General features: G+C 34.7%; 1 protein-coding gene across 1 annotated transcript in view; it reads left to right on the top strand.

Moving 5' to 3' along the window:
- Positions 1–16,385, top strand: part of SLCO1B3 (solute carrier organic anion transporter family member 1B3) — a 58,118-nt gene that overhangs the window by 12,289 nt on the left and 29,444 nt on the right. The window contains exon 2 of the mRNA XM_039249012.1: positions 15,582–15,723. Coding sequence (XP_039104943.1) covers positions 15,582–15,723 — 142 coding nt within the window. The remainder of the gene's footprint in view (positions 1–15,581; positions 15,724–16,385) is intronic.

Here is a 16,385-nt window from a genome sequence, read left to right as displayed (position 1 = left end):
CGTGAGATTATGACCTGAGCTGAAATCGGACGCTTAACAGACTGAGCCACCCAGGCACCCCTAAAAAAGTTTTTTAAATGACAAACTGTAAAAACTCCAAGTGTAATTAACCATAAGATGTTTATTTAGCCAAAGTGACTGCTAATGAGAGTATAGTTGCTCATAACTAGTTACTAATAGAAAAGAAGAAGGAAATTTCAAAAAATTAAAAAGTAGTTGTCTCAATATATTAAAATTATATAAAGTAATATTAAATAAAAGACATGTAGATTTAAAAAGACAAAAACATTTTTTAACCATAATGTCGATACTTAATACTGCTTAAATCTTCAGGTATGGGACGCACTACCCTATTTATGGTAACCACTACACTACGGAAACCTGCTGCACTGCCCTATTTATGTATCAGAGAAGTGCTTTATAATTTTTCTCTCTATAATATGCATCTTTCTAACTCAGTTATAGTATATCTTACAGATCTGGTAGGCAGCATCTTGACAGTCAACACGATTCCTATTCTTCTCCCACTGCCGAGAACAATTAATATAAACAGAAAGTGTGAATGGGGCAAAGTCTCATTGAAATAAGTTAAATATTATATATCATCCTTGTATGGATGAGGCAACTGAAGTTCAGTGAATTCAGTGAGTTGTGTAACACTTCCATCTTTGTTAGGTTATTAAGTGGAAAAGGGGGCATCTGGATCTAGACTTTGTCATTGCAAAGTACATTCTGTTTTCTTGCATCACATGCACACCAAGTCCGTGGATGGTTTTCTTCTTTTGCCAAGAAGAAAACAATGAAGAGAGAAGGAGGTATAAGGAAAAAGAAGGGGGTTAGGGGGATATGAGATATAGAATCCAGATACAAAATAAAATGAGGTGAAGAGAGGAAGAATGTATCTGGAGCCTAATTATTCTGAAACACACCAGTAAATTGTCTTCTAATCCTAGTCGGACATAATATATTAAATTTATAATATTTACATTCAATTCTAAATTAAACTAAAACTTATGGAAGTTGAGAACTAACAACAAAGTCATTCACAAAGTACTCTAACTAGTGATTATTTTGAGGGACTGCACAACTTGAAGAGGAGCGAAAAATAAATTTATTTCACTAAAGCAAATAGCATAATTTTACATTATAAATATTTCTAAATTAAGATTAATTTATAAGCTGTATACCTTGACCTTACAAGGCAGGGAAAATATTAGATGTAGTTTTTAAGAGATAACTAAAAGCAAAAAAAAAAAAAAAAAATCAAATAATAATTTGTAGATTTCAACCAGGAAAATTTTGCATTTAAGTAAAACATGCTGAAAGAGTGCTTTATATCACTATATTAACGTGGAAAATAAACAAGTTTTGAAGCACAAGAACTCTAAGAATAAAAATGAAAACAACGAAGGATTAATTAAATTTCAACAAACATTTAATGAATTTTTATACTCATCCAATATTTCCAAATTTGGAAATATTTCCAATTTTCCACCCCTCCCCCCACCACCCCACCACCTACCTTCTCTGAATCTCTCCTTTATAGGAATCTCCCCCTAACTTTTAGGTGGCTCTGGTTAACCTAAACTCTTTTTCTCATTCTTCAGGTTAAAAGGACTATCAGTTTTCTAAAAGAGTTTTAGCTTTGTGAGGTTCTGTGACCTCACTTTAAAGCCATAAGAATGAGAAACTAACTTTAAGCATTTTCTTCTAAGTGTCATCTCCCATGCAGAGTCTGACTGCTTTTGTTTGCCCTCCCCTGTCTTCCTCCAGGTGATTTTGTTTTCCTTTTGACTTCATAATTGTTACTGCTGGAGGGCCCATTTGGTGGGAATTTTCTGAGCTCCTTTCGGAAGTAGAAATGGTTATACATATTTAAATCCACCCTGGCTGCAGCAATGAGGAAAGAGAGATGCTGGTTAGAAAAGATGGTAATTGAGTGAAAGATGATGGTCATTGAAGTAGAAATATAAAGTGAAGTATGTTGAAAAGAGAGAGTTTTATAACACTTTTACATTTTACATTTTTAACTTTAGAGGACTGGTTGGAGGTAATCTATAAGAGAGCAGCTTCCGGGCTGGGCAGCAAGTGGAATATGGTACCCCAGGAAAAGGAGGTGAAAAATGAGGAAGAAGACAGTGAGATCTGTGCATAACCATGAAAAGCCTGCATGGAGTTCTAATGTAGGCACTTTGGAAAAGTAATCTAAATTCAGCAAAAGCAACCTTGGCTCAAGATATACATTTGGTAATTATCAGCTTCTAGGTGGTAATAAAAACAATGACAATTGTGGAGTTTTCCTAGAAAGAATATGTGGAGTGAAAAAAGAAGAGAGCCTGAAACAAAACCCTGAAAAACAAATTGAAAAGTGAGAATAATATCGCCTGCGAAGGATACTCAAGAGAAGTAAAGCAAAAAATAAGAGTTGATTTATGCAAATGTAAGCAGCTCTCACTTTTTACTGGAAAGGACAGATTTTTTTTTTTTAATGGAATAAAAGGGTAGGAGTGTTTTTTAATGGAATTGATAATGTTTTGGGGTGATGGTGGGGTGGTCTGGAGCCCACAGCCAAGAAAGAATTCTTGAAGACATCTTTGGTGCAAAAAGGTGATTTTATTGAAGCATGGGGAAAAGGCCCTGTGGGCAGGAAAAGTTGCCCTGGGATCATGACATGTAACTCATTATATACCTTCAGGTTGGGAAGGGGTTAGGGATAGAGTAAATCTCTAAGATATTTTAGAGGCAGGGTTTCCAGGATCTTGAGGGTCTAGGTGTTGCTAGGGAAATGCCATTTGTTACCATTTAATAAAACATCAATCATGAGACCCTTCAGTTGTATATTGGGGGGTCATAAGCGTGGAGTATGATTGCCAGCATATATCTTGGGACTGTAGAAGTAAAGGAAATAGACTTATAAGATCCTCCAGGTTGAGATAAAGTTAAGCTAAGATTCTCTTTTGGCCCTACCAAAGTGTCATCCTTGAGGCAGCTGAGCCTCTAGAGAGGGAAGTCACTCTACTGGTTTCAAGGACTTGTCATTGGGCTATAGGCAGTAAGGGAATTTAGGTTTTTCATTTTCCTTAGTTTTCTGCATTACCATGGCAAGCGCCTTTCCTTTGTCCTTAGGTGGCCAGAAATGTCCGAGAAGTATCACACACATTCCACCTGGGGTGGGGCAGGATGTTAGCCTATATTTTGCCCTCAGCTTGCTCCTCGCTTCCTCATCAGAATAAACTTGGAAATGCATTAATTATACAGCTATTCCCTAGTGAATCTGCAAAGGACCTCCAGACAAAACACCCTCTTGAGCAGCAAACCTGCCAAATATGTCTATTTGATGCATGCTTATTTTTAGGAATCTCAAATTTGACTTGTGACTTCATTGTTTTTAACCCCAAAACCTCTCTTTTTTGCATCCCAAATAACAATCGTTATTTGCTCATAACTAATGTTCATAACATACAGTTATCCAAACTAGAAACCTGTAAAATAAAATTAGAAAACTCGTTTTCTATTATTCTCACAGCTTATTGATTCTCCTCTTAAATTCCAAAGTGTGTCTGTGATCTTTTGTTTCCTTCTTTCTAACTCATCTTTATTTTCTGAAATCAGGCTTCAAATAAATTTGTCATAAGTCCATCTTCCACAGGGGTACCAGAATTAGCCCTCTAAAATTTAATATTCTTATGCTACATTTAAAACTACAATTTGATCTCCCAGTGTTTACATATTTCTATCTTTATGTTCCACCTAACAGATATTCTTTTTGTTTTTCAAATGATCTGTGTTCTTTCATGGCTCAGGCTTTTCATGTGTTTCCTATTTTGTTTTAAATGTATTTCTTCTTTAATTTCTAAGTTTCTACTATCTCTCTTTTAATTTTTTTAATGACTGTTTAGTTTTGAGAGAGAGGGAGACAGAGAGAGACAAGCATGAGCAGGGGAGGGGGAAGGAGACAAGGAGACACAGAACCTGAAGCAGGCTCCAAGCTCTGAGCTGTCAGCATAGACCCACAAACTGTGAGATCATGACCTGAGCTGAAGTCCTGTGCTTAACTGACTGAGCCACCCAGGTGCCCCAGTTTCTATTATCTCTTAAAAGATTTAATTTACATGTCACCACACCTATAGAAACTTAAACCACTATAGACAGAATTAATAATCTTTCCTATGTATTCAACACATTATAAATTTATAGTATTCATTATATTATTATACTGGAATTATTTATTGTTTTTGCCCAGAAGATTACTAGTTCATTTAGGGCACTGATTTCTGTCTAGTTGTTAGTGCCCTTATTACTCTGCACCTGTCTCAACTACAAGATGTAGCAGATTAATTGCCATATTGGAGCTGCTCAATAAATGTTTGCTGAATAAATAAATTGAGGTTCAAATGAGTTAGCTGAGTTAATCTGGCTGTACCTGTGGCAAAGTGGAAACTTGGAACTGTCTTCACACTTCAATTCCAAAACTCTTGCCAAAAGCCTAAAAGACTGACTTGCCATGATTGCAGGTAAACATCGCCTGATCTTTTATCTGCATGCCAGTTGTCTCTTTCTATCTGTGATGCTTTAAAATCTATTTGGCACTTGTGAAAATTTGTATCTCTGTTTTGAAATCTCTCAATCTTAAATTTTCTGCCTAGTGGCACAGGTGTTTACACGTTTTTTACTCAAAATTTCAGCTGTTTTATTCCTTTTGATTTTTTTTTTAAGTTCTAAGAAAATCATTGTGTCATTCTTTCTTTGCACCTCAGTTCAGCATTAAGAGCAGGGTTAAAAATACCCATCTCATAGGGGTATAGTTTTATTAAAAGAAAGCCCATTTATGGGCATCTGGGTGGCTCAGTCATTTAAGTGTCCAACTTCAGCTCAGGTCATGATCTCACCATTCATGAGTTCGAGCCCCGTGTCAGGTTCTGTGCAGACAGTTCAAAGCCTGGAGCCTACTTTGGATTCTGTGTCTCCCTCTCTCTCTGCCCCTCTTCTGCTTATGCTCACTCAGTCTCTCTCTTTCTCTCTCTGTCTCTTTCTCTCAAAAATAAATAAACATTAAAAATTTTTTAAAAAGAAAGCCCATTTATAAATCTATCTATATTAACTCATTTCATATCTTTTTAAAATCCCAGCTCATTGGAGAGAATCTATGGTGGCTATGTATTTCCATCTATTATCTCTTTCCTTTTTGTAAAAGCAATTTAGAATTATACTGAGATTTTTGCTTTTTTTAAGTCCCTCTTTTATCTTGAGCTAATTTTCTTTTTAAGATTGGAGACATGGAGTATAGAAAATTTTCTCTGAACTTTTAGAAATTCCTTCCTCTATAGGACAGTTTATATTTGGTTATACTTACATCTGCTTTAATGACATGTTCTGTTACTTTGAAATTTTCTTCTCTTTGATTTCAAAAATGAGTGATTTCATAGTTAGCATTTAAATAAGAGTTCACTTTTGTATTTCTTAATAAATCCTATTGTCAGTATGCTCATTATTGATTCTGCAATACCTATAATAGTGTATGACATAAAACTTTATTTAGCTAAATGATCATAAATCCTGTTTTGATCTAAATGAACTTAAACCTAAAATATGGATGATGGCAGTTCACAGTGGTAATAAAAATACACTTGTCAGTGCTTTCTGTGTGGCTAGCACTTTCTGTGTGCCAAAAATTTCATGTAGATTATTTCAATTAATCTTCATTGTTTATATAATAAACAGTGTTATAATTAATGCCATCTAAGAACTGAGGACACTAAGAAATGAGAGGTTTCACTACATGTTGACTGTGTACCAGATTTATAATAGGAATTGGAGGAATAATAATTTTTCCAACAAGCCAAAACATTTATTGAGTATTTGCTCATTATGTGTCAGGCATCTGAGTTTGATGGAGAACCTGATGACATTTTTTCTATTTATTCATTAGAAGAGAGCCATAACTTGAAGCCTTCCAGTTCTTCATAGCAGACTGAGAATGATAAGGCAGAAGACCCCTCTTCCTCTCTCAATTTTAATAGTTTCATAGGTATTAAAAGCAACTTATAACTCTGCTAGAAAACAAGAAGAGATATATCCTGTCAAACAGAAACCATGAGGGTTTTCTGAAAGGTAAACTGAAAAGCATGGAAGTAGCTCCCAAGGGTGCTTCAAAGGCACAAGACACTGGTATGATGTCCCAGGGAAAACTGGCAGGTGGTTAGTTAGGGTATCCCATTCAATACATGAAAACATACATCTTTCCTTGTTTAACATGCCTCTCTTTGTCATCATGTATATTATTATACTCCCTCTTAGTAGGATGCACATTTTAACTTTGGCTAATATGGACCTTTAAACAATATCACATCTTCCAGTCTACTAGCACAGATGTCCCATTTATTTGACCTTCTTTGATTTTTTTAACAATGTTTTGTAGTTTTCAGTATATAAGGTTTTTACCTCCTTAGTTAAGTTTATTCTTAAATATTTTATTACTTTGACGCTATAGCAAATGGTATTCTTTTCTCAATTTTCTTTTCAGATTGATTATTTTCACTGTATAGAAACACAGCTGTGTTTGAGTGTTAATTTTTTATCCTGTATCTTTGTTGTATGTGTTTATTGGTGCTAATAGCTTTTTTGTGTATAATTTTTTTAGATTCCTACATATAAGATCATGTCATCTGTGAACAAATAGTAATAACAATATAAGTTATATAAATTATAAATAAGTACTAAGTATAATTATAAATAAACAATATAGTAAAAATATAATTTTACTTCTTTTCCCATTTATATCCCTTTATTTTTTTTTTTCTTGTCTACTTGGTCTGGCTAGAGTTTCAAGTACGGTGTTGAATAGTAGTGACTAGAGTTGGCATCCTTGCCTTGTACCTAATCTCAGAGTAAAAGTTTTCAATATTTCACTATTGAGTATGATGTTGGATATGGGCTTTTCATATATAGCCTTCATTCTGTTTAGTTAGCTTTCTTCTATTCCTAGTTTGTTGAGTGCTTTTATCATTTCATTGTTGAATTTTGTGAAATGATTTTTCTGTATCTATTGAGATGGTTATGTGGTGATTATGTGGTTTTATTCTTCATTTTGTTAATGTGATGTATTACATTGATTGACTTTCATCTGTTGAGACAGACTTGCATTCCAGTTGTAAATCCCACTTAGTTATGGTGTATGATCCATTTAATATGTTGTTGGATACTGTTTACTAGTATTTTGTTGATAATTTTTATATCAACATTCATTGGGGATATTGTTCCATAGATTTCTTTCCTTGTGATGCCTTTGTCTGGCATTGATATCAGGTAATGCAGCTTCATTTAATGAACTTGGGCCCTCTTCAATTCTTTCGAAGCATTTGAGAAGGATTGGCATTGATTCTTTAAGTATTTGGTAGAATTCTCCAGTGAAACCGTCCTGTCTTGGGTTTTCTTTGTATGGAGATTTTTAATTACAGCTTCAGTCTTCTCACTAGATATAGGACTGTTAAAGATTTTTTATTTCTTCATTATTCAATCCTGGTAGCTTGTTTCTACTAACTTATCCATTTCTTCTAGGCTACCCAATTTGTTGGCATGTAACTGTTATCGTAGTGTCTTATAATTTCTTTTATTCCTGTGACTCTATTTGTAATGTCTCCTCTTTTATTTCTAATATTAGCTATTTGAGTCTCCTATCTTTTTTTTTTTCAGTTAATCTAAGAGTTTGCCAATTTTGGTGGTTTCTTCAAAATCCAATTTTTAGTTTCATTTATTTTTTTTCTATTGTTGTTCTATTCCCTTTTTCATTTCTCTCTCCTCTAATCCCTATTATTTACTTATTTCTGATATCTTTGGGTTTACTTGTTTTTCTAGAGTGTTGAGGTGTAAGTAGAGGTTGTTGATTTGAGATCTTCCTGGTTTTTTTAAATGTTATCATTTATCACTATATATTTTCTTTTAGTAGTGCTTTTACTACATCCCACATGTTTTAGTTTTAATTTTAATTTTAATTTGTCTCCAGATATTTTCTAAATTCTCTAGTGATTTCTTCTTTGATCTGTTGGTGATGTCAATTTCCACATATTTGTAGATTTTCCTGTTTTTCTTCTGCTGTTATTTTCTAGTGTCACTCCATGCAGTCAGTGAGAATACATCGTATAATTTCAATTTTATTAAATTTGTTAGGACTGTTTTGTTACCTAATGTATGGTTAGTCTTGAAAAATGTTTTATGTGCACTTGAAACACATGTGGAGAATGTACATTCTGCTGATAGATGGAGTGTTCTATAAATGTCTAGGTCCACTTGAATCTAATTGGCTTATAGTGTTTTTCAAATCTTTTGTTTCCCTATTGATTTTCTGTCCAGTTTTCTGTTGAAAGTGGGGGTATTGAATCTCTTATACTTAACATGTTTCTATTTCTACTATTTGTTCTGTCAGTGTTTGCTTCATGTATTTGAGTGCCCTAATGTTAGACACATTTATTTATAATTATGTCTTCCTGATGATTGACTCTTTCCTTATTATCTAATGTCCTTCTTTGTCTCTTGCAACACTTTTTGGCTTAATGACTATTTTGTCTGATAAAAGTATGGTCATCCTTGTTCTCTTTAGGTTCTTGTTTGCATAAAATATTATTTCTCACCTGTGTGGGCAACTATAACAAAAAAAACATAGACTGGGTGGCTTAAATAATAATAAATTATTTCGCATAGTTTTGGAGTTTGGGAAATTGAAGACCAGGGTATTAGCAGATGAGGTTAATGGTGATGGCTTTTTCCTGATTCACAGATAACTGTTTTTCATTGTGCCTTCATAAAATGGAAAAAGGGCATGACAGCCCCCCTGGGGTCTTTTATAAGGGTGCTAATCCTATTCATGGGAGCTCTGCCCTTATGACATAATAACCTCCCAAAGGCTGCACTTCTTTATACCATCACTTTGAAGATTAGATTTTCAACATGAATTCTGAAGTGACATAAACACTCAGCTTATTACAGACCCTTTCATTTCTAGCCTTTTGGTGTCCTAGATCTAAAGTGAATCTCGGGGCGCCGGGGTGGCTCAGTCAGTTAAGCATCCGACTTTGGCTTAGGTCATGATCTCACGGTTCGTGGGTTCAGCCCGCGTCGGGTTCTGTGCTGACAGCCAGCTCAGAGCCTGGAGCCTGTCTTTGGATTCTGTGTCTCCCTCTCTCTCTGACCCTCCCCTGCTCATGCTCGCTCTCTGTCTCTCTCTCTCTCTCAAAAATAAATAAAACATAAAAATTAAAAAAATAAAGTGAATCTTGTGGACAGCATATGGTTGAATCTTATTTTTTAAATAAACTCAGACAATCTTTTAATTGATGCCCTTAATCAAGTTACATTTAAAGTAATTATGGATAGACACTCTACATGGAAAACCCGACAGACTCCACCAAAAGTCTGCTAGAACTAAGACATGAATTCAGCAAAGTCAGAGGGTTCAAAATCAATGTAAAGAAATTGGTTTCATTTTTATATATCAATAATGAAGCAACAAAAAGAAAAATAAAGAAACTTATCGCTTTCACAATTGCACCAAGAACCATAAAATACCCAGGAATAAACCTAACCAAAGATGTTAAAGATCTGTATGCTGAAAACTATAGAAAGCTTATGAAGGAAATTAAAGACACAGAAATGGAAAAACATTTCATGCTCATTGATTGGAAGAATAAATAATGTTAAAATGTCAATACTACCCAAAGCAATCTACACATTCAATGCAATCCCAATCAAAATTGCACCAGCATTCTTCTCAAAGCTACAACAAACAATCCTAAAATTTGTATGGAACCACAAAAGACCCTGAATAACCAAACTAATATTGAAGAAGAAAACCAAAACGGGAGGGGTCACAATCCCAGAAATTAGCCTCTACTACAAAGCTGTAATTATCAAGACAGGATGGTTTTGGTACAAAAACAGACACATAGTCCAATGGAATAGAATAGAGAACCTGAACTGGACACACAAATGTATGGCCACTAATCTTTGACAAGTCAGGAAAGAGTATCCAATGGAAAAAAGACAGTCATTTTAACAAATGGGGCTGGGAGAACTGGACAGCAACATACATCAGAACGAAACTAGACCACTTTTTTATACCATACACAAAGATAAACTCAAAATGGATGAAGGACCTAAATGTGGGATAGGAAAGTATCAAAACCCTAGAGGAGAAAGCAGGAAACAACCTCTTTGACCTCAGTCACAGCAATTTCTTACTTGACACGTCTCCAAAGGCAAGGGAATCAAAAACAAAAAGTGAACTATTGGGACCTCATCAAGAAAAAAAATCGTCTGCACAGCAAAGGAAACAATCAAGAAATTAAAAGGCAACTGATGGAATGGGAAAGTTGCCTTTTTGTCAATTGCATTGTATGGTTGCATATGACATATCGGATAAAGGGCTAGTATCCAAAATCTATAAAGAACTCACCAAGCTCCACACCCAAAAAAACAAATAATCCAGTGAAGAAATGGGCAGAAGACATAAATAGACATTTTTCTAAAGAAGACATCAGATGGCCAACAGACACTTTAAACAATGCTCAACATCACTCATCATCAGGAAAATACAAATCAAAACCACAATGAGATACTATCATGCCAGTCAGAGTGGCTAAAATGAACAAATCAGGAGACTAGATGATGGTGAGGATGTGAAGAAACAGGCACCCTCTTACACTGTTGGTGGGAATGTAATCTGGTGCAGTTGCTCTGGAAAAGAGTGTGGAAGTTCCTCAAAAAATTAACAATAGAACTCCCCTATGACCCAGAAATAGCACTGCTGGGAATTTACCCAAGGGATATAGGAGTGCTGATGCATAGGAGCACATGTGCCCCAGAATTCATAGCAGTAGTTTAAAGAATAGCCAAATTATGGAAAGAGCCTAAATGTCCATCAACTGATGAAAGGATCAAGAAGATGTGGTTTATCTATATAATGGAATACTACATGGCAATGAGAAAGAATGAAATCTGGCCATTTGTAGCAATGTGGATAGAACTGGAGGGTATTATGCTAAGTGAAATAAGTCAGTTAAAGACAGATACCATATGTTTTCACTCATGTATGGATCTTGAGAAACTTAACAGAAGACCATGGGGGAGGGGAAAAGGAAAAAAAGTTACAGAGAGGGAGGGAGGTAAACCATAAGAGACTCTTAAATATGGAGAACAAACTGAGGGTTGATGGGGGGTGGAGGAAAAGGGAAAGTGTGTGATGGGCATTGAGGAGGGCACTTGTTGGGATAAGCACTGGGTGTTGTATGGAAACCAATTTGAGAATAAATTATTTAAAAATTATAATTATGAATAGAAAAAGAACTATTGCATTGCCATTTTGTCAATTGTTTTCTTTCTTAAATTTTTTGTCTTCGTTTTCTGTATTACTCTTTCTTTCCTTCCTTCTTTCTTTCTTTCTTTCTTTCTTTCTTTTTTTTTTTTTTTTTTTTTTTTTTTTTTTTTTTTTTTTTTTTTTTTTTTTTTTTTTTTTTTTTGTTTCTTTGTAATGGTGTGTTTTGCTTCCCTTCTCTTCTCATTTCACTTTATGGATACTCTATAGACATGTTCTTTGTGGGCACCACTGCAATTACATTAAACAAGTTACAGTTATAACTATCTATTTTAAACTGAGAACAGCTAAACTTCAATTGTATATGAAAACTCTACACATTTATATATTTGCCTCCCTCCCACTTTATTGTTAATGACATAGTTACCCTTTTTATATTGCTTGTCCATTAACATAGATTTACAATGAATTTTTATGCTTTTAAAAATCTGAATTAGGTATGTGATTTACTCACCTACATTACAATAATACAGGATTTTATATTTCCTTTACTAGGGAATTTTATATTTGATATGGTTTTGTGTGGCTATTCAACATTCACTTCAACTTGTAGAACCTTCAATGTTTCTTGTAGGGCAGATCAAGTGGTAATGAATTCCCTAAGCTTTGACTTATCTGGGAAAGACTTGATTTCTCCTTGCTTTTATAGGACAATTTTGCCAGGTATAGTATTCTTGGTTGGCAGTCTTTTACTTTCAATAATTTGAATATTTTATTCTATTCCTTTCTAGCCTGAAAGGTTTTTTGCTGAAAAAATCTGATGATAATCTAATGGGAATTCCCTCTTGTGTGATGACTCACTTTTCTCCTCTTGCTTTCAAGGTTTTCTTTTAGTCTATGACTTTTGACAACTTGATTATGGATGTGTCTTGGTTATGTTTATCTCGTTATGTTTATCCTAGATGAACTTCTTGAATTCCTCAAATTTTTATGTACATTTATCCACTTAGATTTGGAAATTTTGGGTCGGTCATCATCAAATAATTTTTATGCCCCTTTCTCTTTCTTCTGGTATTCTCAAAATGCATATACTGTTCTGCTTGATGGTGGTGTCCCATAGGTTCTTTATATTCTTCATTTTTATTCATTCATTTTCCCCTCTTGGGCCATCTTTGAGTTGTTGATTCTTTTTCTGTGTAGTCAAGTTTAATTTTGAATTCATCTAGTGAAGTTTTCAATTCAGGTAAGAATTTCTTCAGTTCCAGAACTTCTCTTTGGTTCTTCTTCCTAGTTTCTATTTCTTCATTAATCATCTCACTTTGTTTATGCATTGTGTTTCTGATTTCATTTAGAGGTATATCTATTCTGTCTTTTAATCCATTGAATATCCTTTTGATGGTAAATTTTAATTCATTTTCTGGCAATTCATATATGTCCACTTCTTTAGGGAAATATGGAGATTTAATTTCTCCTTTAAATGTGTTGTGGTCTCCTGTTTCTTTATATGTCATTATTTCTTGTTGGAATTTTGGCATTTGAAGAATCAGCCAATTCTGTGTGGTTTTGTACAGGGATAAGTTTCACTACTTAGCCAGACTAGAGATTCTATAGACCTCTCAAGATTTTTCTGGGTGTGTTTCCTCCCCGGGCTCTTTGAGGAAGTTTGCTGGTGTCTACTTAGTTCTCCCTAGTGTTTGAGATACTGCAGCCTCTTTGGTTTAGTAAATTGTAATACTGGTTCTCCACGTAGTGTCTATCCATGGTACTACATGATTCTAGTGCATGGTTTATTGTCTTTGTTCCGAGAGCCTCAAAGCTGGCCATCCACTCTTGTAAGTACTTGGATACAAATTGGTCCCTCATGTAGCCCCCTACAAGTCAAAACATTGGACATAAGTTCTACTCCTTTCAGTCCCCAGAGAGAAGACAGGAGTTGGGGGTTTTGTCCCAATTGGCACGAAAGTTGACAGTGCCACAGATTTTTCCTACTGGACTTGCATGGTTGGTTTCACTCAGTCTAGGATGAAAGAAAGTTTTAAGTATTTCTGGTTTTCTCATAGAGGTATTTGTTCAGTTGTTGTCAAATCTATCTATCCATGGGGGAAGGTGGGTTGGGGACTCCTATTTTGTCATCTTGCTGACATCATTTCCATCTACATTTCTTAATTTCTGATGTCAGTAACATGATATTTTGGGGAAATGATTAGAAACTGAAAATTGTCGTTTCTGTTTTATAATGTAATGACAGTAGATGATTCTACAAGATGTCATAATTGGCATTCCTTGAAGAAAATATTCATAAAATTTTGTCTAACCCCCCTGGACAAATTTAATATCTTTGCCCTGTGAGTCTTGTTCCCTTTACCAACTAATAAAACTGGTTTTGATATCCTTCCACTTTTTGTGTTTAATTCTTAGATGACTTCCTATATCTTATATAAGAATCCTTAATTATTTCTAATAAGTTGTAACATTTACAACTTTTCTCAAGTCTTTTCAACTTCATTGAAAGTTCCAGATGTAGGAGAAAAGTAAACACATCTTTCCAGCCATGGAACGATGGTATAGGGCCTTTTCTCTCTTTTTCCAAGCATGACCTCATGCAAGACACATACTAGATTCTAGTTGGACAGAAGATAAGCACGTTTTTTAGCATTTTTGTTGGCACTGTTCTAAGCCCTAGAGATATACCAGTGGACAAAACAGACCAAAAAAAATCCTGCCATGCTGAAAGTTATAGTCCAGTGAGGGCAATATACATTAAACAAACAAATAAAAAGTGAGGAGAAAGTGGCATAATTTTAAATAGGTTGGTCAAAGTAACCTCACTGTGAAAGTTTCATTGAGCAAAAACCTCGAGGATGTGAGGGAGTGAGTGATAGGGACATAACTATGGGGAAGAAGAGCTTTTCTTGCAGGAAGAAAAGCAAGAACAAGTAACCTGATGCAAAATAATAAACCTGGGGTGCTCCAGGCACAACAAGAAGACTAGTGTGGATGGAGAGGAATGAATAAGAAGTACGGTAACAGAAAATGAGATCAGAAAGGTAAAAGGGAATATTTGTGAGGAAGAGAGAGTCAGGGGGGCAGACAGATCATTTAATGTCTTGTAGGCCATTGGAAAACTAGATATTACTAAGTGAGATGGAAAAACAGGGAGTGGTGGCATCATCTAATTTTTATTTTGAAAGAATTTTTGTAGCTACTGTGTTGAGAGAGGTGAGAGCAGAAGCAGAAAGATCTAATAGGCAAATATGATGATCCACGCTGGACATGATGGTGGCTACCCCCAGTGGTGTAGGACCTGTGTGAATCAGCTTGGGTTGCTATAAAAATATACCACAGACAAGGTGGCTGAGACAATAGAAATTTATTTCTTAATGTTCTGTGGGCTGTAAATTTGAGATCTGGGTACCAGCATGGTTGAGTTCTGGTAGGAACCCTCTTCCTTGTTTTCAGATAGTACCTTCTTGTGTCTTCACCAAAGCAGTACGAAAGAGAGAAATACGCTCTTATTAGGATACTAATCCTATCACGAGGGCTCTACCTTTATGACCTAATTCCCAAGGGATTCATCTCCAAATATCATCATATTAGGGATTAGGGTTTCAATATATGAATTTGGTGGTGACACAAACATACAGTCAATAACAGAATAATATTTTAATTCTAGATGTAAAAGGAATTAATTTATGGGTAAATCAACAGATATTGGTAAAATGAATTTGAAAATAAAACACCTATAACCACTAGAGTTAAAGTATTTTTTAGAACATTGAATATACTACTTTGCTGTTTTCATTTTAACTTGGATTTCTCCAATAATAGTGAGATTTTATAAATTTTTTTAAAAAGTTCCATTTCCAGCTGAATTCCTGACAATGCCACCTTTGAGAATATCTAACCACTTCCCTCTCAGTTAGCCTATACTATTCATGGAAGAATAAAGAATACCTTAACAACATGGCCATCTCAGATTAGCATCTAGTGTCTTAGAAATCTTTAATAACATTAAATAAAAAATAAGAGCCTTGACTGTTCTGCTTTAATTATCTGATGTTGTAATTAAATTAGGAAAATGTTGTTTTGTCGGTATAGTGATGGTAATCTTAAAGAACTAAGATGTATCAATTGGTATAGAGGAAAGGTGGGTATGCTTTTTATGATAAAAATAATGTTTTTAGGTAAAGAAGATAAGCCATTTTAATTATATGAATACGTAAGAATTATAGTATTTTTATTAATCATTTTCCCCTTTCTTTATGCTTTTTCTTAGGTGTTCTTAGTAGCCCTGGCATTCAGCTTTATGTCTAAAGCACTAGGTGGAGTCGTTATGAAAAGTTCCATCACTCAGATAGAAAAGAGATTTGACATATCATCTTCTGTTTCTGGCTTAATTGATGGAGGCTTTGAGATTGGTAATTTTTATTTCTATTTTTACCATTACTTAATAACCAGGTTTGTAGAGGTAAAATTGTTCATATAAACTCTATACCATTTTTTCTTAGGAGTAAATTCTACCCAACCCCACCCTCCTCCCCAGGGGCAATTTGGTGATGTTTCATGTTAGTTTTGATTGTAACTGAGGGGATGGAGATTGTTATGGACCTCTAGTAGTAGAGGGTAAAAGTGCCACTAAAAATCCTACAATGCACAGGACAACCCCCACAACAAAGGATTAATCCAGCCTAGAGTGTCAATAATGTAGAGGTTGAGAAACCCTTATCTATACAAACTCATTGCTTGCAACTAATACTTTGGAGAGCTATACCTTCTCTCCCTCTCTCAAGGTGTCCTAGTGCAAAAAAAAAAAAAAATTTTTTTTTAAGTTTGGAGAGAGGATTATGATTCTGATGATTTGAGGAAGGAGCAGCTTTGGAGCAACCTCTGTTAGGTTTCAACTGTTTAACTGGGTATAAAATTTGGAGCAAAAAGATTTTTTTTTTAAACATTTAATGTATTGCTTTGTTGTCTTTAATTGGGATTTCTCTAATAATAATGAGGTTCTATATAATTATTGGACAATATTTTCTCTCCTTTTTGAATTCATAGCTCATTACCTTTGTCGTCTACCCTTCAG

The sequence above is a fragment of the Hyaena hyaena genome, unplaced genomic scaffold (assembly GCF_003009895.1).
Source record: "Hyaena hyaena isolate Hyena2069 unplaced genomic scaffold, ASM300989v1 scaffold_326, whole genome shotgun sequence".
Taxonomy (NCBI): Eukaryota; Metazoa; Chordata; class Mammalia; order Carnivora; family Hyaenidae; genus Hyaena; species Hyaena hyaena.
The sequence above is the reverse complement of the archived record's forward strand: the minus strand, read 5'-3'. Positions and strand labels throughout refer to the sequence as shown.